General features: G+C 48.0%; 1 protein-coding gene across 13 annotated transcripts in view; it reads left to right on the forward strand.

Moving 5' to 3' along the window:
* The window catches only part of CNOT1 (CCR4-NOT transcription complex subunit 1), a 1050915-nt gene that overhangs the window by 123719 nt on the left and 902985 nt on the right, over positions 1-24211 (forward strand). For all 13 annotated transcript variants that reach the window (XM_033940598.1, XM_033940586.1, XM_033940591.1 and 10 more), the window contains 3 exons: positions 1979-2077; positions 18177-18245; positions 18328-18382. In XM_033940598.1, coding sequence (XP_033796489.1) covers positions 1979-2077; positions 18177-18245; positions 18328-18382 — 223 coding nt within the window. The remainder of the gene's footprint in view (positions 1-1978; positions 2078-18176; positions 18246-18327; positions 18383-24211) is intronic.

Here is a 24211-nt window from a genome sequence, read left to right on the forward strand (position 1 = left end):
GAAGCACTGAAGCTGGGAGCTTCAGGAAGTCCTGCTGGCTCAACTGATCAGGGATTCCCCTTTTATCAGGTCAGCTTGTGCTGACAACCCCCTCACCCCCATTGGCTGGAGGGATGCTCATTCCCTCCTGCCTGACGACGCCCTCCCATATCTGAAATGCTGAAATTGGCAGGAGGGATGCCCACTCCCTTCTGCCTGAACAACACCCACCCCCTACTTTAACTCTCCTGCGTTAACACTCCCCCTGCCTGAATGACCACAACCCCCCCTTCCACACACACCCCATACCTTGACTGGCAAGACAGATGTCCACTCTTGCCAGCAGGCCTGCCTCTTTAAAATAGCAACCCTTCCCCTTCCCGGTAGGGGTATAGGTATGGGCATGTGTGTCGTCATGCAAGAGGAAGTGGGTTCACTTTTGCCAATGAGGGAGGGGTTGTCTTTGATGACTGAGCTGATTGCAGGTGAATTTCTGATCAGCTAAGCTGATAGGACTTCCCAAAAATGCTAGTTTCGGGGCTTCCCCTGCTGGGCCCTATTCTTCCCCCCCCCCCTCCCCAGCTTGGCCATTTTTGCTATGTGGATCAGGCAAGCAGAAAGTGTGGGTTTACAATTGGAAGCCTTACCTTTGGGAATCTCGCTCTAACCAGTGATGCTGACTCCGCTTGCTTCCGTTTCCAACCTAGGCAGGCAGCTTCTCTGAGCTCTGGTTCTAACTCGACCCACTACTTAGTTGACCTTGCTCTGCTTTGTCTCTGAGTCTCCAGTGGTCGTTCTACTTGCCACGCCTAATCGCCATAACTGCAGCCCATAACAACGACAACCCACTAAATGGGTTTAAAAAATGTGTGTGGCAGTGACAATTGGGCCCTTCTTGCTTACATTACGCTTGGGAAGAGGAGAAGAGTGAAGACCCAGTTTGGAGCCCTCCTCTTCTAACGTTTCATTCCAGGATGAGGAGGATGGCCACAAGGCTGCCGGGACTCGGAGGTGCAGACACAGTCAAACCAAAAATGGGGAAACCAAAATATTGGCAAACTATCACTGATGGTGATTAAAGAGATAATCACTTTCCTATAAGATATCCAAACTTTCCCATAATCGTAGCGGTATCACACAAAGTCAGAGTTATCAAAAAATGTATATTCTCAGAGACGTAAAGGCAAAAACAAGGGGCGAACCCCAAGAATATCACCTTACCACCCAGTCATTGCATATAAACCCACTTGCCTAGAGTGTCTCACCTATCAAGGTCTCTTTTTAAGCTTCTAGGAATATATTAGACTAGTATATAGAGTTTTAGGATTATATTATATTCTTTATTTAGTGTTTGTTTCATAGAGAGCTTTAGGATTATATTGTATGCTTATTTAGTTTGATTCTTAGTAGCTATGAAATATAGTAAGAATATATAAACTGTCTATATAAGAGAACCTATAATTTAGCTTTTCTCCCCAAACTTATCAAAGCTCAGAACAAAATATTGTACATATATTTATCCAGAGATATGTCTTCTACTCCTTTCCTCTCAGAGAATATCCTCTTCCCTTTTTCTCTCTGAGAAATTATACATTCCTTTTCTAATATGGATATTGGATTTTTTTTCAGTGTGGAGCTTGTGATGGTATTTAGTGTAAGCTGGGTAAGACTCTGATAGGCTACTTTAGTGTACTAAAAACATTTCTTCTCTTTGTAACCCACACGAGGAACACACATCCATGATCCAAGCAATCTTACTGTAACTACAACTGTCTTTTATAATTATTGTAAATCACAATTAATCCTAGAAAAATTTTGCAGGATATAAGAAATTATTTGCTGCAGTTTACCCTTCTGAAGTCCTTCTATCATCAAATATGAATATCTTGTGTACTAATATTTAGAAATTACCCTGCAATAAAACATTCTCCATATTTTGTGAAAGTAGAAGCTTTTTAAACATTAAAACTGAGACCTTTATTTCCTTTTTGTTTTTCAGACTCAATTTCTGATTCAGGAGTGTGTGTCACTGATTACAAAACCAAATTTTATCTCAACACTGTCCTATGCCATTGACAATCCATTGCACTATCAAAAGGTTTGTATAATTTTTTAAAAAATTTCTGCATTTAAATATAATGGAGGCTAGAGGCATAGCAAAATAATATGTATAAAAGGTGCAAGTGGATTCTACTGAGAATCTGTTGCAGAAATGTCAGCCATTGGCTACCATATTTTAAAAACACACAGTTAAAGATTTAAACACTACAGTTGGTAGGGTGGTGATATAGTCTCTTAAATTATACAGGGCATTTAATCCAGTAATTGTCACTGTTGTTCAGATAACAAAAATTAGCCTGGGTATGATCCAGGTAGTGGTAATGCTCTGTTAAGCTATCTGGATACTTAGGCAGCTTTTTCTGTCCCAAGCTATTTAGATGGAATTGACTACTGCTGCTGCTATGTGGATTATTCCTGGAACTGCCCATGCTCTTGTCTATTTATCACCCCTGCACTATTCAGTTAGTGCAGGAGCAATCAGTTTAAAGATCTGTATAGTCTATCCAGCCTGAGACTTTCTTAATTGCTTGAGAGCAAGGAATCAACATCTTCTTTTACCAGGGCTGCAAGGTCAAAAGCAAGTTTGAGTGGAATAGTCAAAAATGTACTAATCCAGCTCAGCATTAAAATAAAACTTAAAACATTATTATTCATCATAAATTTTTGTTTGTTTGTTTGTTATATACTTAGATATATCTAGATCTTTGTCTTGGATCTGACGTACTTAGGATCTAGAACAAAAAAATTTAAAGTCGAATATTTTTATTTTATTTTAAAAAATTTTATTCCACATTCTGCCAATCTAGGCAGAGTACAAATAAAACATGCATAAAATATCTAACATTACAAAGTAAATAATAAGGGACACAAACATTCTTTATCCCAGGACAAGCAGGCAGCATATTCTCTACATGTGGGTGACGTCATCTATGGAGCCCCCAAACGGACGTTCTCGCAAGCTTGAAGATCTTCAAGCTTGCGAGTGTACAGTGCATGCGCGAGAGCCCCTCCCGCCCGATCTAGGACATGTGTCTCCTCAGCATGTCTTCAGTTCTATGTCTTCCGCGGAGCCAGAAGCACTGCTCCTTTGCTTCGCGCAATCTCATTGTCCCTCTTTGCACCGAGGCTTATTTGTTTTATTTCGGGTGAGTCGCTGTGCTGGGCAAGAGCGAACAAGAAAGGGATCTGGGGATACTGATTGACAGGACCCTGAAGCTGTCGGCGCAGTGCGCATCGGCGGCGAAGAAGGCAAACAGGATGTTGGGCATGATAAAGAAGGGAATCACGAGTAGATCGGCGGACGTCATAATGCCGCTTTACAGAGCAATGGTCAGACCACACCTAGAGTACTGTGCCCAGCACTGGTCTCCCTACCTAAAGAAGGATGTGACCCTGCTGGAGAGGGTGCAGAGGCGAGCTACGAAGCTAGTATTAGGTATGGAAAATTTGAGCTACAAAGATCGCCTCAGGAAACTGGGCTTATTTACCCTTGAGAAGAGAAGACTGCGAGGGGATATGATAGAGACTTATAAGATAATAAAAGGATTCGACAAAATAGAGCAAGAAGCATTGTTATTCACATTGTCAAATGTGAATCAGACAAAAGGTCATGGATTGAAGTTGAGAGGCGACAGGTTCAGGACAAATACCAGGAAGTTCTGTTTCACGCAGCGAGTGGTGGACGCTTGGAATGCTCTCCCGGAGGAGGTTGTGACGGAGACCACCATTCTGGGTTTCAAGGGCAAGTTGGATGCACACCTTCTTGCAAATCACATTGATGGATACGGGTAAACAGGTTTCATCGGGGAACACCTGGCTTGGCCTCCGCGTGTGCGGGTCACCGGACTGGATGGACCAAAAGGTCTGATTCGGTGAAGGCGTTTCTTATGTTCTTATGTTCACGTCTTTATTTTATTTTCCATGTCTTTTTGACAGAGTTGACCAGTCTTGCTTTGGCCGCTGGGCCTCGCGGGGCCGTGGTCGTCTTTTTTTTCTTATGTCCCAGCCTCGTTCCGGGTTTAAGAACTGCACTAGGTGCAACCGGGTGATCTCATCACCGACCCCCATCGTTGGTGTGTGGAGTGCCTGGGCGCGGAGCACCGTGCTGAATTGTGCCTGCATTGCGCGACTTTGCAACCACAGGCTCTTCGTCTGAGGGTGGCCAAGATTCTCCAACTCTTTGGCCTGATGGATCCAGCGGGACAGGCCTTGAGCTCGGCTTCGGCACCGTCGTTGGGTGCCTCGGCCTCAAAGTCCCCCTCGACCTCAAAGGCCTCTTCCCCTCCTGCTACACCGGCCTCGGGTAAGTCTCCTCTTCCCTCCTCAGGTGTGCTGGCAAAGAAGCCTTCCTCGGAGTCTCACGTGGGTGCCGCCTCATCGGCCTTGTCGAGATCTCATACAAAGCGTGCCTCCTGACATAGGGAATACTCTTCCTCGAGGTTGCCCCCGAAGGAGCGCACTGCTGCACTTCCGACCCAATCTCCCTTGGTCTCGGTGCCTATGTTCAAGGACATGCTTAAGGCTATCCTTACTATGCAGCTTTCCTCGGTTGTGAGCCAACTTCTTCCGACCTTGACGCCACTGACCTCCCTTCTCTAGGGTCAAGGGGCCGTACCTGTAAGAGTCGCCTCAAGCGATTCTTCGTCCCCTGATCCGGGGCCTGTGACTTTCCGAGGGTCTCGGAAGGGGGCTTGTCTTTCGTCCTCTACTTCGTCGAGGTTCGCTGCTTCCAAAAAATTGTGGCCTTCTCCGCCGGTCTCCGACAACAAGGACCTCGACTATTGTTATTGACTTGGAGATGGAAGCTGGTTCGCTTTCGCTGACGAAGCTGGTGGGCGCCTCCTAGGGGTCCTCTTCGAAGCTTCTAGGGGAGTTTTCATTTACTCGTCTTTGCCGAAGCTGCGCACGCTAGTGCCTCAGACTCTGGGGTCTTCCACGATACACTTTTCCCGGGGCCGTTTCTCGACGCCTCCGAGGTGGTCTAGTCGAACCTCCTCAATCTCCCATTTGCATGATTCCGAGGCTCTGGCATACTACACGAGGGAAATTTCTCCCTCGTTTTCTGCTGCCCCCAGATCGCGATCGGGGTCCCCTCCAGAGGATGTGTCTTCCTCTTCGAGAACCTCCTCCTTTGCTCGTTTCATTTCTGACATGGGTAAGGCCCTGAATCTGGACCTCCAGTATGAGTCCCGTTATACCCAGGAATACCTGGCGGAGATGGGTGTTTCTCATCCGCCTCGTGAGGCGCTGCGTTTGCCCCTCCATCAGATTCTTCGACAGACATTTCTCCGGAACCTGGAGACACCTTATGCGGTTACGGCCATTCCCTCCAAATTGGTCCTTCGCCTCTCTGGTGAGACTTAAGCCGAAGACTCCCCCGACCCGGCATTACAAAATTCCTCTTCGAAGGTATCCGCAGAAATCTACTCCTGCATTCTCTCGGCCACCTACGAATTGGCCTCAGCCTCCACAACAACGTCGTTAAGGCCTAGCCTCCGGCTCCGGCGAAGCCTGGGCCGTCTTTTTGACAATTCCTGTCCGAGCCTGCCAGCTCCCTTCCTTCTGGAGTCTTTCCCCCTTCCAATCGGGAGTCGTCTCTGTCATTTCTATCCTCAGTGGGAAAGTCTTATCACCGACAGTTGGGTCCTTTCCATTGTACAGGAAGGGTACTCCCTTCACTTCAGTCGCATACCCCTGGACCTTCCGCCAAGAGTTTCCTTCTGCGAGGTCTCGTCTGCCTCTTCTGCAGGAAGCTCAGGCCCTCCTTCGCCTTCGGGCGGTCGAGGAGGTTCCTCCGGATCAGTGGAATACGGGGTTTTATTCCCAGTTCTTCCTGGTACCCAAGAAGACAGGAGATCTGCGTCCGATCCTGGACCTTGGGGCTCTGAACAAGTTTCTGGTCAGGGACAAGTTCAGGATGCTCACCCTTCCCACTTTGTATCCCTTGATGGAGGAAGGGGATTGGCTGTGCTCGTTGGACCTCAAGGAGGCGTACACGCACATTCCGATCCATCCAGCCTTGCGCCGGTATCTGAGATTCCGGGTGGGGGATCTCCATCTCCAGTATTGTGTTCTTCCCTTCGGCCTAGCGGCCTCTCCGTGGGTTTTCACGATATGTCTGGTGGTAGTAGCGGCGGCCCTGCGTCTACGGGGACTGCTAGTGTTTCTCTATCTCGACGATTGGTTGATCAAAGCGCCCTCTCGCCTGGAGGTTCTGCAGGCAACGAATCAGACCATTTGCCTCCTTCAGAGTCTCAGATTCGAGGTGAACTTTCCCAAATCTCACCTCTGTCCATCCCAGTCTCTCGAGTTCATCGGAGTGGTCCTCGACACGGTTCTTCTCCGCTCTTTCTTGCCTCTGCCTCGTCAGGAGACCATTGTCCGCTTGTGTCAGCGGGTAGCCCTCCTGTCCTCGGTCCCAGCTCGACTCATGATGGTCCTGCTCGGTCACATGGCCTCCACTGTTCACGTGACTCCTTTTGACAGATTTCACCTCCACATTCCTCAGTGGACACTGGCCTCTCAATGGAACCAGGATCGGGATCCTGTCTCTCGACTCATTGTCGTGACTCCTTTAGTGAAGCAGTCTCTCCGCTGGTGGATGCTCTTTTCCAATCTTTCCAGATGTTTTCTGTTTCATGCTCCTTCTCCACAGAAGGTCCTCACGATGGACTTGTCGGCCTTTGTTTGGGGGGCTCATCTGGACGGTCTTCGCACTCGGGGTCTCTGGTCCAGTGCCAACCCGCTTTGTCACATCAATCTGTTGGAGCTTTAGGTGGTTTTCCTCGCTCTGAAAGCTTTTTGTCACCTGCTTCACGACCATGTTCGAATGGACAACCAGGTCGCCATGTATTATATCAACAAACAAGGGGGCACGGGGTCTTGGTCCCTGTGCCTGGAGGCGATGCAGCTCTGAGATTGGGCCGTCCGCTGCAACATTTTTCTTCGAGCAGTCTACATTCAGGGCCAGCAGAATTTCTGGCAGACAGGTTGAGTCGTCTGCTACAGCCTCACGAATGGTCTCTCCATTCTTCGATCCTGCGTCAGGTGTTTGCTCGTTGGGGGACTCTGGATGTCGATCTATTCGCGTTCCTCCTCAATCACAAGCAGCCCCGTTTCTGCTCCAGGGTCTACGACCCCCACAGGCTCGAAGCGGATGCCTTCCTCCTGGATTGGATGGCATTGTTTCTGTATGCGTTTCCTCCATTCACTCTGTTTCTGAAGACTCTTGTCAGACTCAAGTCCACGCACACCACCATGATTCTGATAGCTCCTCGGTGGCCCCGGCAGCCTTGGTTCTCCCTTCTGCTACAGCTCAGTTCCAGGGAGCCTCTTCTGCCTGTTTTTCCTTCTCTGCTTACGCAGAGTCGGATCTCTGCTTCATCCCAACCTGCAGTCTCTGCACTTAACAGCTTGGTTCCTAGAGACTTGATACCGTCGTTCCAGTTCTCCCAGTCTGTGCTAGATGTCCTGGAGGACTCGGAAGGAGTCCACTCGCCAGTGTTACCTTCAGAAGTGGACCCGTTTTTCTTCTTGGTATGCTCAGCTGCGCCTTGATCCGCAGTCTGCCTCCTTGTCGTCTGTACTGGATTATCTCTTACACTTGTCTGGCGCTGGACTCCAGTCATCTTCGATTTGAGTCCACCTTAGTGCCATTGCTGCTTTTCATCAGCCGATTGATGGGAAACCTCTCTCTGTTCATCCTGTGGTTTCCCTTTCATGAAGGGCCTTTTGCATGTTCATCCACCCCTTAAGCCTCCTCCAGTGGTTTGGGATCTCAACGTGGTCCTTGCTCATTTGATGAAGCCTTCGTTTGAGCCGCTGGCGCGAGCTCAAAATATTCAAAACCTATTTAAAAACTTTTCTCTTTAAAGCTTCCTTTAATCTTTAAACAAAATCTTTCTTAATAATTTTATCCCAAACCTCATGTTTTTTCCCTGTCTGGCTTTTCCTTTCTTCTCATCTGTAGAACAACAATTTTGTAACTTTTACCCTCCCTTTTTCCTTTCCGTATGCACCCGAGTATGTTTGTTTTTGTCAGTTTGTTTTCTTTTCCCTTTTTTAAAAAACTGTACAACGTATATTTTATTGTTACTCGCTTAGTATGTAATAAGCGATTCATCAAATTTGATTAAATTTGAAACTTGAAGTTTCTCACTTGGAAGGTTGCGTTCCTTGTTGCCCTCACTTTACCCGTCGGGTCAGTGAGCTTCAGGCTTTGATGGCAGACCTGCCTTTTACTGTCTTTCATCATGATAAGGTGGTTCTCCGTACCCATCCTAAATTCTTGCCTAAGATTGTTTCGGATTTTCACATCAACCAATCCATTGTTCTTCCTGTATTTTTTCCAAAGTCCCATTCTCATCCTGGTGAAGTGGCGCTGCATTCTCTTGACTGTAAGCGTGCGTTGGCCTTCTACTTGAAACACACTGCTTCTCATCGTATTGCCCCCCCAGCTGTTCCTCTCTTTCGATCCGAATCGCTTGGGGCGATCTGTTTCTAAGCGGACCATTTCTAACTGGTTGGCCGCTTGTATCTCTTTCTGTTACGCTCAGGCTGATGTCTCCCTGCTGGATGGAGTCACTGGCCATAAGGTCAGAGCGATGGCGGCGTCTATTGCTTTCCTCTGTTCGACTCCGATTGAGGAAATCTGTAAGGCTGCCACTTGGTCCTCGGTTCATACGTTCACCTCGCACTACTGTCTGGATGCTTTCTCCAGGCATGATGGCCATTTTGGCAAAATCTATTCTCCTAATTTGCCAACTCTCCCACCATCCACATTCTGGTTAGCTTGGCGGTCTCCCACATATAGAGAATATGCTGCATGCTTGTCCTGAGATAAAGCACAGTTACTTACCGTAACAGGTGTTATCCAGGGACAGCAGGCAGATATTATCGCAACCCACCCACCTCCCCGGGTTGGCTTCTTTGCTAGCTATCTGAACTGAGGCCACACTGAGGAGACGTGCGCCCTAACTCGGGCGGGAAGGCACATGCGCATGCGCGGTATACTCGCAAGCTTGAAGATCTTCAAGCAAGTTTGCTTGCGAGAGTATCCGATCGGGGCTCTGTGGATGACGTCGCCCACATGTAGAGAATATCTGCCTACTGTCCCTGGATAATACCTATTTATCCCAGGACAAGCAGGCAGCATATTCTTGACTGATGGGTGGTGGCACCGACGGAGCCCCGGTATGGACAATTTTAGAGTGATTGCACTCTAAGAACTTGGAAAGTTCTAGCAGCCGTACCGCGCACGCGCGAGTGCCTTCTCGCCCGACAGAGGCACGCGGTCCCCAGTTTCTTAGTTTCGGCGGAGCTAAGAAGACGCGTTCTTTTCAACAGCTGTTGAAAAGACTTTTTTGTATCGCCTTCCCGCTCGCGAAAATCCTGTGAGGAAATATTTTTTCCTTTTTCTATTCTTACTTTATTGTTTAAAAAAAAAAAAAAAATCCTTTTTTTTAATTTCGGTTTCGCCCCGGCGGGGCCTGTTACATAGAAACATAGAAATAGACAGCAGATAAGGGCCCACGGCCCATCTAGTCTGCCCACCTTAATGTCCCTCCCCTACCTTTGCCCTGTGAATAGATCCCATGTGCCGATCCCATTTGGCCTTAAAATCAGGCACGCTGCTGGCCTCAATCACCTGTAGTGGAAGACTATTCCAGCGATCAACCACTCTTTCAGTGAAAAAGAATTTCCTGGTGTCACCTCGTAGTTTCCCGCCCCTGATTTTCAACGGATGCCCTCTTGTTGTCGTGGGACCCTTGAAAAAGAAGATATCTTCCTCCGCCTCGATGTGGCCCGTAAGATACTTGAACGTCTCGATCATGTTCCCCCTCTCTCTGCGCTCCTCGAGCGAGTATAGCTGTAATTTGTCAAGCCGTTTTTCGTATGGTAGATCCTTGAGTCCCGAGACCATCCGGGTGGCCATTCTTTGCACCGACTCCAGTCTCAGCACATCCTTGCGATAATGCGGCCTCCAGAATTGCACACAGTATTCCAGGTGGGGCCTCACCATGGATCTATACAATGGCATAATGACTTCCGCCTTACGACTGACGAAACCCCTTCGTATGCAGCCCATGATTTGTCTTGCCTTGGACGAAGCCTGCTCCACTTGATTGGCAGACTTCATGTCCTCACTGACGATTACCCCCAAGTCTCGTTCTGCTACCGTTTTTGCTAGGATCTCGCCATTAAGGGTATAAGACTTGCATGGATTCTGGCTGCCCAGGTGCATAACTTTGCATTTTTTGGCATTGAAGTTGAGTTGCCATGTCCTAGACCATCGCTCCAGTAGGAGTAGGTCGTGCATCATGTTGTCGGGCACTGAATCTTCGTCTGTTGTGCATTTGCCTACTACATTACTCAGTTTGGCGTCATCGGCGAATAATGTTATTTTACCTCGAAGCCCTTCTGCCAAGTCTCTTATAAAGATGTTGAATAGGATTGGGCCCAAGACTGAGCCCTGTGGTACTCCACTAATCACCTCCGTCATTTCGGAGGGGGTGCCGTTCACCACCACCCTTTGGAGGTTACCTCCAAGCCAGCTCCCAACCCATTTCGTCAATGTGTTACCTAATCCTATAGAACTCATCTTGCTCAGTAACCTGCGGTGCAAGGCCAGCCGAAGGGAGACTGTAGGAGCTGTGCCTAGTCCTGAGCACATGGTAGCAGAGTTCTGAGCACATGGCAGAACAGTGAGTGGAGAGTGTACTAGCAGGAAGAAGCAGAGAGAGGAGCAGAGAAGGCGGTGCTAGCAGGGGAAGAGGCGAGAGCTAACTCCGCCCACCCCTGACATCACCAGCCAAACTCCCCCCATAAAAGGGGACGAGCCAACAGCAGAGAGTTCACAGTGCAAGGCCAGCCGAAGGGAGACTGTAGGAGCTGTGCCTAGTCCTGAGCACATGGTAGCAGAGTTCTGAGCACATGGCAGAACAGTGAGCGGAGAGTGTGCTAGCAGGAAGAAGCAGAGAGAGGAGCAGAGAAGACGGTGCTAGCAGGGGAAGAGGCGAGAGCTAACTCCGCCCACCCCTGACATCACCAGCCAAATTCCCCCCATAAAAGGGGACGAGCCAACGGCCATCGAGGCCTCGGCCTTCGATTTGGCAGAAGCCGTTTTTACTTTCATGCCCCCCCAGCCAGGGTTTAAGAAGTGCCAGCGGTGTGCATGGCCCATTTCTCTGACTGACCCGCACAACTGGTGCTTACAGTGCCTGGGTCCAGATCATAGGGCTTCCACCTGCACCCGCTGTGCCACATTGAAAAAACGAACTTTAAAAAACCGTCAAATCCAGCAACGGTTACTTTTCGGTGCCGATATGTCTGACCCTGCGGCATCGACACTGACATCGGCCCCGTCTCAGTCGGCACCCACCTCTTCGACACCGTGCCGGCGTCGCAACAGTCAGGTAAGCCGGCTAAGAAGCCTTCCCTGCTGGAGCGCCCTCCGGTCTCAGTGGCAGCGAGCCCAGTCCTGCCGACCACGAGGCGCCCGCGGAAGCGCTCTGCCCCTATTGAGGTGAGTCCCTCGACCTCGGGCTCCTCATCCTCTGGGTGTCGAGCGGCACCACAGGTACCGTAGAAGAAAAAAGCGGTACCGGAGCCTTCGTTGGACGAGCGAATTGCGGCCGTCCTCCAGGTGCAGCTTAAAGAGCAGTTGCAACAGCTCCTTCCTGCTCTATTGGCACCGAACCTTCCAGTCCCGGTCCGGTCTGAGCCCCCGGTACCGACGGTGGGGCAGACTCTATTGTCCGCTTTCACCCTATCGGTACAGGTTCATTCGGCTTCCTCAGTCTCCATGCCAGTTCTGGCACCGGAGCCGAGAGCGCTGCATCAGGCTGTTTAAACTTCGGCACCGATACAGCCTTTAACTTCTCCTGGTACCGCTTCCTTGAGGTCGGGTAAGTCGGTACGTAAATCCCGGCACCTTGAACCTTCCACACCGGAGTATCGGGATCGCAGTTCCCAAATTAGGGACCCTGATCTGTGGGGTGACTCCAAAGAGCCTCTTCTCTCTGAGGGTGAGTGTTCATCGGCTGATGAGGATCCTTCTGTTCCAGATCCATCCTCTAAGCCAGATTCTGCCTCTTTCACTTCTTTCTTGAAAGAGATGTGTGAATCTCTTTCTATTCCTTTGGAGGCTGAGTCCAAGAAATCCAAAGCGTTCCTTGATGCACTGGACTTTGACCAGCCTCCAAAGGAATTTCTCAAATTACCCCTCCACGATATTTTGAGAGAAACCTTTTATAAAAATCTTGAGACTCCTTTGACTATCCCAGGAGCTCCGCGTAAATTGGACTCCTTATACAAGGTCATCCCCATTCCTGGCTTTGATAAGCTGCAGCTTCCACACGAGTCTCTTTTGGTGGAATCTACGCTTAAAAAGTCTGCAGGAGCTAGTGTGTACGCCTCCGTCCCTCCTGGCAGAGAAGGAAAGGCCATGGATAAATTTGGCAAAAGATTATACCAGAATGCTATGTTGGCTAACAGGTCAGGGAATTATGCTCTTCATTTTTCCTTTTACCTCAAGCATCTCATCCACACCATGGCTTCCTTTGAGAAATACCTCCCTGACCGCAAGAGACCTGCGTTTCGCCAATGTTCTTCCTCTCTTCTCCAGCTTTGTAAGTTCCTGGTCCGTTCAATCTATGACACGTTCGAACTTACCACCAGAGCCACGGCCATGTCTGTTGCCATGCGTCGTCTAGCTTGGCTCAGCGTGTCGGAGCTTGATGTCAACCATCAAGATCGCCTGGCTAATGCTCCATGCCTGGGGGATGAACTGTTTGGTGATTCCATGGACTCTACCACCCAAAAACTATCCGCCCATGAGACTCGATGGGATACTCTTCTGAAAACCAAGAAGAAGACCCCACCTACCCGGCCTTTTCGGCAACAATCGGCCTATCAACGCCGCTATGTGGCTTGCCCTTTACCACCAGCTACTCAACAACCTAGGCGTCAGCGTCAGCAACAACGACAAACCCCTAGGCCACCACAGCAGCAACAAGTGAAGCCCCCTCCACAACAGAAGTCTACCCAACCCTTTTGACTTCGTTCTCCAGGGCATAGCCAGTGTTCTACCATCTGCCCACCTTCCTCAACCCATAGGAGGTCGTCTTGCTTTCTTCATCAGCCGTTGGGAGATCATCACCTCGGATCAATGGGTCCTCAACATCATCCGCCATGGCTACTCTCTCAACTTTCAGACTCTTCCTGCCCAAAGTCTGCCAAGAGAGTCTGCTTTGAACACTCCTCAGTCTTCCCTCCTTCTTCAGGAGGTTCAATCCCTCCTCCTTCTGAACGCAATAGAGGAAGTTCCTCTAGATCAAAGGGGGCAGGGATTCTACTCCCGTTACTTCCTCGTCCCCAAAAAAACAGGGGATCTCGGACCCATTTTAGATCTTCGCGATCTCAACAAATGCTTGGTCAAGGAAAAATTCAGAATGCTTTCTCTAGCCACTCTTTACCCTCTTTTCACTCAAGGCGACTGGCTATGCTCCCTCGATCTCAAAGAGGCATACACCCACATTCCGGTCAATCTGGCCTCCAGACATTACCTCCGCTTCATGATCAATCACTGTCATTACCAGTACAAGGTGTTACCCTTCGGTCTTGCCTCCTCCCCAAGAGTGTTCACCAAATGTCTGATTGTGGTCGCTGCTTTTCTACGCTCTCACCACCTTCAGGTCTTTCCTTACCTGGACGACTGGTTAATCAAAGCCACTTCCTCTCAGACAGTGCTCCTTGCCACCAACCAGACCATCATGTTTCTACAACTTCTGGGGTTCGAGATCAATCTACCCAAATCTCATATCATCCCCACTCAGAGACTTCAATTCATTGGAGCGGTTCTGGACACAGTCCTCATGAGAGCGTTCCTGCTGTCCAACCGTCTTCAAACCCTTCAATCTCTATGTCAGCAGGTGCTGCCACAACGTTCCATCCCTGCCAAGCAAATGATGATACTCTTGGGTCACATGGCCTCGACAGTTCATGTCACACCCTTCGCACATCTTCACCTGCGCACTCCTCAATGGACCCTAGCTACCCAGTGGTCCCAAGCGACGGATCCTTGCTCACGACACATATTTGTGACATCATTTCTTCGTCAATCTCTACAATGGTGGTTGATATCCTCAAATCTCTCCAGAGGTCTTCTGTTCCATCTACTTCCTCATCAACTAGTCATCACCACCGACGCTTCCCCTTATGCCTGGGGAGCTCATTTGAACGAGTTCCAAACTCAAGGCCTTTGGACAGTCCAGGAAAAGAAGCATCACATCAATTTCCTGGAACTCAGAGCGATGTTTTATGCTCTCAAGGCTTTCCAACATCTTCTCTTCCCTCAAGTTCTCCTACTGTGCACAGACAATCAAGTTGCAATGTACTACATCAACAAACAGGGTGGGACAGGCTCTCGCCTCTTGTGTCAAGAAGCCCAGAAGATTTGGTCTTGGGCGACAGATCACCAATTATTCCTGAAGGCTGTCTACATTCAGGGAGAGCAGAATTCCTTAGCGGACAATCTCAGCAGGATTCTCCAGCCTCACGAGTGGACTCTCGATCCTTTGACTTTCCAGTCCATTTTCGCTCAATGGGGCACCCCTCAAGTAGACCTTTTTGCAGCTCCTCACAGTCATCAGCTGCCCCTCTTCTGCTCCAGACTCTACTCTCCTCACCGTCTTGCAGCAGATGCATTTCTTCTGGATTGGTCCAATCTGTTCCTGTATGCTTTCCCTCCTCTGCCTCTCATGCTCTTGACCTTGTTCAAGCTCAAGAGGGAACAAGCCACCATGATTCTAATTGCTCCACGGTGGCCCGGCAACATTGGTTCTCCCTTCTACTTCAACTCAGTTCCAGGGAGCCTATTCTTCTTCCATTGTTTCCTTCTCTGCTTACACAGCATCAGGAGACCCTTCTGCATCCCAACCTCCAGTCTCTGCACCTGACAGCTTGGTATCTCTCGGGCTGACTTCAAATGATACTCTTGTCTCAGCCCGTTCGTTCTATTCTGGATGCCTCCAGGAAACCTGCCACTCTCCAATGTTACCATCAGAAGTGGATACGGTTTTCTTCCTGGTGTCTTCTTCATCATCATGATCCCACTTCCCTTGCAGTGGAGACCTTGTTAGATTATCTTCTTTCTTTGTCTGACTCTGGTCTCAAGTCTACTTCCATCAGAGTCCACCTCAGCGCTATTGCTGCTTTTCATGAGCCAGTTCATGGTAAACTTCTCTCAGCTCATCCTTTGGTTTCCAGATTCATGCGGGGTCTTTTCAATGTGAAACCACCTCTTAAGCCTCCTCCTGTTGTCTGGGATCTCAATGTGGTTCTTTCCGCCTTAATGAAGCCTCCGTTTGAACCTTTAGCTACAGCTCCTTTCAAGTTTCTCACTTGGAAAGTGGTCTTCCTTATTGCTCTTACCTCTGCAAGGAGGGTCAGTGAACTGCATGCACTAGTTGCGGATCCTCCTTTTACAGTCTTTCATCACGACAAGGTGGTTCTGCGTACCCATCCAAAGTTTCTCCCTAAGGTTGTCTCTGAATTTCATCTCAACCAATCAATTGTTCTACCTGTATTCTTTCCAAAACCTCATTCTCATTCTGGAGAACAGGCTTTGCATACTTTGGACTGTAAGCGGGCTTTAGCTTACTATCTAGAGCGTACTAAGCCCCATAGATCAACTCCCCAACTCTTTCTGTCCTTTGATCCGAATAAATTGGGACGCCCCGTTTCTAAACGTACGTTGTCAAATTGGCTTGCAGCGTGCATTTCATTCTGTTATGCTCAGTCCGGACTGACACTGGAAGGTTCTGTCACGGCCCATAGAGTTCGAGCTATGGCAGCATCTGTAGCTTTCCTCCGTTCCACTCCTATTGAGGAAATCTGCAAGGCTGCTACTTGGTCCTCAGTGCATACTTTTACATCTCATTATTGTCTGGATACTGAAGGGACACGTATCAGAACTTTAGTAAGTGTCCTTAGGCATATGTTGTTTAAAGATGCAAAGGTAGGCCCTGTTTATCTTTCCCTTCCTTGAAGAGAATACAAGGACAGATAATGTTTAAACAGAGATAATGTGAAGTGAATTCAATTGTTTTGTTAAGCCGTATTTACAGACAGCTTTAGTTAAGAAGCTCTGCTGGTCAAGGCTTTTTCTTACCTTTTGGACTTCAATCTCTAGATAGGAAAAATGCTGATGTGTTTAAAGTTTCATGTGACCTGTATCCATATATGGTTTGCATTTACGTCACATGCTGACACATGCTGGCAAACCTGATTCGTATAAAAGATGTGAAACTCATAATAAAAGACGGACATATTTGAAAGATGGTTTCTGGTCTTTAAGATGTGTCCCCAGGTACCTGACTTGCAAATGACAGAGACAGAGAAAGTATGGGGCAGGAATTGGGACCTGAATCCTTTTCAGATACTTTCTCCAGACGGGATGGACACTTCGGCCAATCTGTTTTACAAAATTTGTTTTCCTAAAGGCCAACCTTCCCTCCATCCCTCTTTTTGTTAGCTTGGAGGTCACCCATCAGTCAAGAATATGCTGCCTGCTTGTCCTGGGATAAAGCACAGTTACTTACCATAACAGGTGTTATCCAGGGACAGCAGGCAGATATTCTTGCGTCCCACCCACCTCCCCGGGTTGGCTTCTTAGCTGGCTTATCCTAACTGGGGACCGCGCGCCTCTGTCGGGCGGGAAGGCACTCGCGCGGGCGGGGTGCAGCTGCTAGAACTTTCCAAGTTCTTAGAGTGCAATCACTCTAAAATTGTCCGTACCGGGGCTCCGTCGGTGCCGTCACCCATCAGTCAAGAATATCTGCCTGCTGTCCCTGGATAATATCTGTTACGGTAAGTAACTGTGCTTTACGGTAAGTAACTGTGCTTTTTCTACAATCCTGCTTTATTTCAGGACCAGTGGGTTATTTCTGTCTTATCTGCCAGGACATTGTAGGAAGCCTCAAACTTCAGAGGCTTAAACCCCTCCCCCTCTTTCCTCATCACTGTCCCTGTGAACATCATCAGCCTTTCTTCCTACAAGCTGGGCTGTAGGAGCTTGTCTTTTCTGCTCTCGTACTGCAGGGTTTCCCTGTGGAGACAGCTCTGACTGTGGGAGATCACATACCTTTGGGGAAAAGTTTGCTTCTGGAAGATTTCCTGCTTGTCAGTAAGCCCTCTGGACAGCCTGCACATCAGATCAGAGCTGAGGGACCATGATTTTGGGAGCTAGCTCACTCCCGGTTTGTCTGTTAGTGGGTCGAGCTCAGGCTACATGGTTCCGTGGAAGCACATCCGAGATCAGAGCCAGGCATTTCCAAGGGTGGGTCAGGAAAGAGAATCTTTGGAATTTTGACTTCAGTCTTTTTAGGGAACCTGTTTAAAATATATATGCGGAGGAGGGGATTTTGGAAGGAGAGAGAGGAATAAACACCTGCAGGAAGGGGGGGGAAGGAAGCAAGGAGAGAGCAATAAGCACCTGCAAGGGGGGGATGGAAGGGAAGGAGAGAGGAATAAGCACCTGCAAGGGGGGGATGGAAGGGAAGGAGAGAGGAATAAGCACCTGCAGGAGGGGGGATGGAAGGGAAGGAGAGAGGAATAAGCACCTGCACGAGGGGGGAAGGAAGGGGAGAGGAATAAGCACCTGCAGGAGGGGGGGATGAAAGGAAGGAAGGAGAGATAGGAATAAGCACTTGCAGGAGGGGGGATGGAAGGAAGGAGAGCGAGATAGGAATAAGCACCTGCAGGAGGGGGGATGGAAGGAAGGAAGCAGAGATAGGAATAAGCACCTGCAGGAGGGGGGATGGAAGGAAGGAAGCAGAGATAGGAATAAGCACCTGCAGGAGGGGGGGATGGAAGGAAGGAAGGAGAGCGAGAGAAGGAAGTGCCCGCAACAGGGGGGATGGGCAGGGTGTTGTAGGTAGGCCCAGTGGTGGGTGGGGCAGGCTATGGGTGGGATAGAGGTAGCATCATGTGTCCTTTATCTTCATGAATATAACCCTACAAATACATGTTAACTAAATGTGTATAGTATGCTTTTGTGATTATGAAGAAATGAATGGGCAGCATGGTGTGCTTATAACTGTAATGCAATTTCTCCCTTTTTTTGTTTTTTGTTTCAGAGTCTAAAGCCCTCTCCCCATTTATTTGCTCAGCTGACTAAAGCACTCAAATTAAGCAAAGTTCAAGAGGTGAGTTTCAAGCTTTAGTTATGAAATGTGAAATGCTTGGTTAATGCCAGTTGTTGAAACCTTTGTCTTCTCTTGGTCATAGGTAATTTTTGGCCTTGCTTTACTGAATTCTTCTAGCCAGGATCTGCGAGGATTTGGTAAGTGACAAACTTTCTGGTTTCTGAACCAAAACTTGTAACAATAAATGTGTGGAAATATACACTAGCCTGTGCTCAGTTTAACAAATGTTTTTATAGATTGATATATCATGGGGATTCTGAAAAGTTCTCAGTCCAACCAAGAAGGGAGTGACATGGAGCAATGAAACTTGCAAGTTATTCCACATATTTATCCCTAAGTTCAACACACTTGGCACATTGTATCTGGAAGTTTCTGTAAACCTTCCAAAAATACAAAAATATCTGGACACTGAAATACTGCTCTGCTGCTGCAGTCATGTCCGAATTACTTGAAAATTGTCCCCTTTCAAACTTTTTTAAAGGTTTGAAACAGAAAATAGTTAGATGGAGCAAGATCTGGTGAGTATGGTGGTTGGTCTATGCACTGAAACCCCAATATCCATCCTTTTGCCAGCCTAGTGAGCAGGTGCATTATCTTGCAGAAAGAGAACTCCTTTCTACAGCTTCCCTCTCCCTTTTTTTCTTTCAGTGCCTCTTTTAATCAGCACAGCAAGTTACAGTAGTAGTCTTCATTAACTGTTTGACCCATTGGAAGTTAGTCAGTAATTACAACACTTTTCTGATCCCAAAACCCTTTGGACAAGACCTTTTCTTGACCTTGAAGAACCTGAGTACTACCATTGCATGGACTGTTTTTTGTTTCAGGATCATAGTGGTGTAACCATGTTTTATCAACAGTACCTAATCATTCCAAAAAGTGGGCACCAGCTTGCTGAAAATGCTGCAAAATCAATTTGGAAGTGTCCACCCAATGTCATTTCTTATTGGCATTCAAACATTTGGGCACTCACTTCTGCATACCCTGCTGTTCATGGATTATACACCCAACATATTCCCTGGATATCTGTAGTGTCTCAGTAATTGTTTCCCAATCTAGCTTTTGAATTGGAATGGTGGGGATTGTCTTCCAGTTAGAACACCAAATTTGATTCAGTAGGTATGACTCTTGTGCCATCTGTGGCTCCTGGCTGTATTAAACGTACAATCCTCTGTTCCTGGACAAATGGGCTATGCAACTATGGTTGCCAGACAGCTAGTAGGAAGCTTCATTTACACAATGTTTTTAGCCCCTGACCTCTTACCTCAGGACTGCTCCCCAGGAATCCAGTTGCATTCCTACAAGCCAGACAGAAGCTAATTTTTTCTGCTCGTATTTTTTTTTTTTAATCAGTCTTTCTAGCACAATTCCACTTTATTCTGGGACCAGTGGGTTATTTCCCTCTACCTGCCAGGACTTTGTAGGAAGCCTCAAACTTCAGAGGCTTAAACCCCTCCTCCTCTTATCTGTTCTTCCTACATGCTAGGCTGTAGGAGTTTTTATTTTCTGCTCGTTTTATTTTGTGTAATTTCAGTCTTTGCTTTTTCAGTTGTCGCTCTTGTGCTGCGAAGATTCCCTGTGGTGGCAGCTGCAGAGATCGCAGATCTTTATGGAAAAGTCTGCTTCTGGAGGGTTCCCTGCTTGTTTGTAAATCCTCTTGACAGTCTACATCAGATCATGATTCAGGGTCATTCCCTTGGGTGCTAGCTCACCCCGGGTTCATCCACTAGTAGATTGAGCACAGGTTGCATGGCTCCGTGGAGGCATGCCCAGAATCAGGACCAGACAGCATTCCTCTGCGAGGCATGCCGCACTGTGTGTCCAAGAGTGGCAGAGGTGACTGACTGTGGACGTCAGGCCGATGGGGCAGTCAAAAGATTTAAAAGTTCATCTTTCCAGTAAGTTGAGGCAGAGGATCTCCCTATGAGCTGTTTCAGCTCTGTCTGCAGTGTTTTCCTGTCAACACATGTTTTTGAGTTCAAGCTGACAGTCTGAATCAGAGTTTTGGGGGGGGGGCTTTAAAAAGGGTTTTTTTTAGGTTGTTTCACTGCATACCCTAACACTCCACCCCTAAAATCCTAAAATTGCTGTTTTTGCGGGTTCTCTGTGGTTTTCCTGGGCTATTTTTAGTCAAAATAGTCCCTCGGTGGCCATCTTGGGTTTTTCCAGATTTGATTTTAAAGTGTTATTTTTATACTTGCCTCAAGGTTCTGTTCTTGGGCCTTTTCTTTTTAACATTTTTATAAGTGATATTGTTGAAGGGCTGTTGGGTAAGATTTGCCTCCTTGCATATGATAGACATTCCAGATGGTCTGAATAACATGAAGAAAGACCTGGCAAAGCTTGAAGAATAATCTGAAATTTGGCAGCTAAAATTTAATGCTAAGAAATGCAATGCCATGCATTTGGGCTGTAAAAACCCAAAGGAACGGTACAGTTTAGGGGGTGAAGAACTTGTATGCACGATAGAAGAGCGGGACTTAGGTATGATTGTATGTGAACTAAAGGTGACGGCAAAAGCTAGAAGGATGCTAGGTGCATAGGAAGAAGTAAGGCCAGTAGGAAAAAGGAGGTATTGATGTCCCTGTTTAAGACTCTGGTGAGACCTCATTTAGAATATTGTGTACAGTTCTGAAGACCGCACCTTCAAAAAGATATAAAAAGGATGGAGTTGGTCCAGAGGAAGGCTACTAAAATGATATGTGGTCTTCATCATAAGGCGTATGGGGATAGACTTAAAGATCTCAATCTGTATACTTTGGAGGAAAGGCGGGAGAGGGGAGATATGATAGAGATGTTTAAATACCTACGTAATGTAAATGCATCACGTAATGTAAATGAGTCAAATCTTTCAGTTGAAAGAAATCTCTGGCACGTTGGATCCCTTAGAGCAGGAGTGTAAACGTCCCTCCTCGAAGGCCGCAATCCAGTTGGGTTTTCAGGATTTCCCCAATGAATATGCATGAGATCTATTTGCATGCACTGCTTTCATTGTATGCTAATAGATCTCATGCATATTTATTGGGGAAATCCTGAAAACCCAACTGGATTGTTGCCCTGGAGGAGGGACTTTGACACCCCTGCCTTAGAGAGAGGAAGAGATAATGGTTGCTGCGGATGGGCAGACTAGATGGGCCATTTGACCTTTATCTGCTATGTTTCTCTGTTTCTATGCCATTTTTCGTGGCAAGGGCATGCCATTCCAAACCATGCCATGATGCTGATACTGTGGTGCTTCATGACTTGGGTTTTATAATCTTTGGAGTGGATTATATGACTGATGCCTTGTATGATATCTTGAAAGTCTTTGCTAAGCTTTCCGCCTATCTGTTGATTCTTCTAAAGCAACCTTAAGCCGGTCGCCCGTTAAGAGACACAGGGCTGTGGAGTCGAGGAGTCGGAGTCAGAGGAAATTTCGGGTACCTAGAGTCGGGAGTCAGAAGTACAAAAAACTGAGGAGTCTGAGTCGGAACATTTATCTACCGACTCCATTTTTGAACTTGGCATACCAATCACGAGCGATTCTTTCAGCTATAGCACCCACTATATACACAGCACAAATGTTGCGAGCAGCTTCTGCGGCCTTAGAACCTTGATTAAAAGCAAAAAGAAGATGGTGTCGAAAATGCTCATTTCTCTCAACTTGACATTCCATTTTAACGATCTGAAAATTAACCAGTGCTGTGGAGTCGGAGTCGAGGAGTTGGAGTCGGAGGAAATTTCGGGTACCTGGAGTCGGAGTCGGAGTCTGAAGTACAAAAAACTGAGGAGTTGGAGTCGGAACATTTATCTACCGACTCCACAGCCCTGAACAGACAGGTGTTGTTCGGCCAGGGTCTGGATGACCTTATGTCCAGTGTGCAGGATCGCAAGCCCAAGTCTCTGCCCGTGAATAGATCCTGACCTTCCAGAGGTTTGAGGTGTTATACTTTTTGTGCCTTCATTCACCCCTGTCCATACTTGGGCCGTTCGTGGACCAGCAGTCATATTTTTCTGCCAGACCATGATTCAGTGGCTCTTGACGTCAGCCATCCATGGAGAGTCTTACAGCAGTTCCTGCAAAGAAGCAGTTCTGACACCAGGCCAGTGTCCCCCCCCCCCCCACCTTGCACATGGGGGGGGGGGGGGGCAGTTGTCGGCTTTTCTGGCAGAATGGCAGGCCATTACCTCCAATCTCTGGGTCTTAGAGGTTTTCAGGGTTGGCTACATACTGGAGTTTATCTTCTGACCGAGTGTTTTCTGGATTCCCTGATGGGCCGCTCCGAGAAGGCAGTTTGGGTGCAGGCCACAGTCTGCATATTACTTGATATTGTGGCCATAGAGCCCGTTTCAGAGTGAGATTCGGGCTCTGGGAGATACTCTATTTACTTCATTGTTCAAAGAAAGGCTCCAACGATTGGAGACCAATTCTGGACCTCAAGGCGGTCAATGTGGCGCTGAAAGTGCCTCGCGTATGCATGGAGGCAGTGCGTTCAGTGATAGCATCGGTGGCACTGAGGGAGTTTCTAGCCTCCCCGGATCTGACAGAGGTGTACCTCCACATTCCAATTTTTCCTGAACCTGAAGGTCCTGAAGGTTCCATGTCTTTGGAGCAACATTTCTAGTTTGCAGTGATGCTCTTGGGTTGGCAACGATGCCCAGGACCTTCACCAAAGTGATGGTGGTGGTGGCTTCTCATCTTTGCACCCTGGGTATCCTGGTTCACGTGTATCTAAATAACTGGTTGATCAGAGCTCCCACGTTCGATCTCTGCAACTGCAGCCAACAAGAAGGCAGATCTGTTCTTTTCAGTCGCCGTCATCCATGATAGGGCATCTTTTGAGATGGATAGAGGCCCATGGAGGTCTGTGGTCACATCCGATTGGCCGAAGAGGTTTTGGTATACCAACTTGATTTGGCTCCGGCTACCTTGTCGTCATCGCCTTCTCACGCTCACACAGAGTCCAATTGCGATGCAGGATCCGGACTGCTTTGGTCTTATGGCATGGTTCTTGAGCACGCGGCTTGACTATCAGTGCTATTTTTCGGCTGTGATTGCCACATTGCAGCATAGCAAAAGGAAATCCACAGTGACTGCCTATGCAAAGACTTGGAGATGTTATCAGGCCTGGTGCAGCCTGCAACAGGTGGACCTAGTTGCTCTGACAGTCTCTCAAGTTCTGGAGTTCCTGCAGGATGGCCTGAAGAAGGGCCTAGTGGTAGCTTCGCTTTGGGTACAAATTGCTGGTTCTTCTCTGAGGGGCACCTTGGCATCTCATCCAGATGTGGCTTGTTTTCTGCGGGGCGCTCTGTGGCTTAGGCCTCCGTTGTGACTTCACTGTCTTGACTTGAAATCTTAACCTGGTTCTCCCTAATTTGGCTCGTTCGCTGTTTGAGCTTCTGAAGCAGGTGGCCCTTATGGATCTCATAATCAAGACGGTCTTCCTGGTGGCTGTTACCTCAGCCTGTAGAGTTTCAGAGCTTCTGGCTCTTCCTGCCAGGATCCTTTTCTGCACATTACGGATTCTGGTATGAGGCTATGTACTGTTACTTACTTCATTCCCAAAGTTTTTTCCACTTTTCCGTGTAAATTGGGAAGTCTGCCTTCCTGCTTTCCCTTCCTGTGGTTCAAGGGAGTAGGATCGGGTGTTGCGGTCTTTGGACGTGTGCAGGATCTTGTTGTGGTACCTGGAGGTTACCAATGAGTTTCGCCTCTGACACCTGTTTGCTCTAGAGGGTCCTGCCTGCAAGCATAGGCCAGCTTCTTCGGCTGCCATTTCCATGGCTTACATGTCAGCGAGAAAGAAGCCCCCTTCTTGATTCGGGCTCATTCTACCAGAAGGGGTTTGTCATTTTGGGCAGTGTCTGCTGTTTTTCCAGACGAGATTTGCAGGACCGCTACATGGTCCTCCATGCATATGTTCACCAAATTTTACAGGATTGATGTAGTGGCCAAGAAGGATGCTGCTTTTGGTACCTCTGTTTTGGCA

This window comes from Geotrypetes seraphini, chromosome 4, assembly GCF_902459505.1.
Source record: "Geotrypetes seraphini chromosome 4, aGeoSer1.1, whole genome shotgun sequence".
NCBI lineage: Eukaryota > Metazoa > Chordata > Amphibia > Gymnophiona > Dermophiidae > Geotrypetes > Geotrypetes seraphini.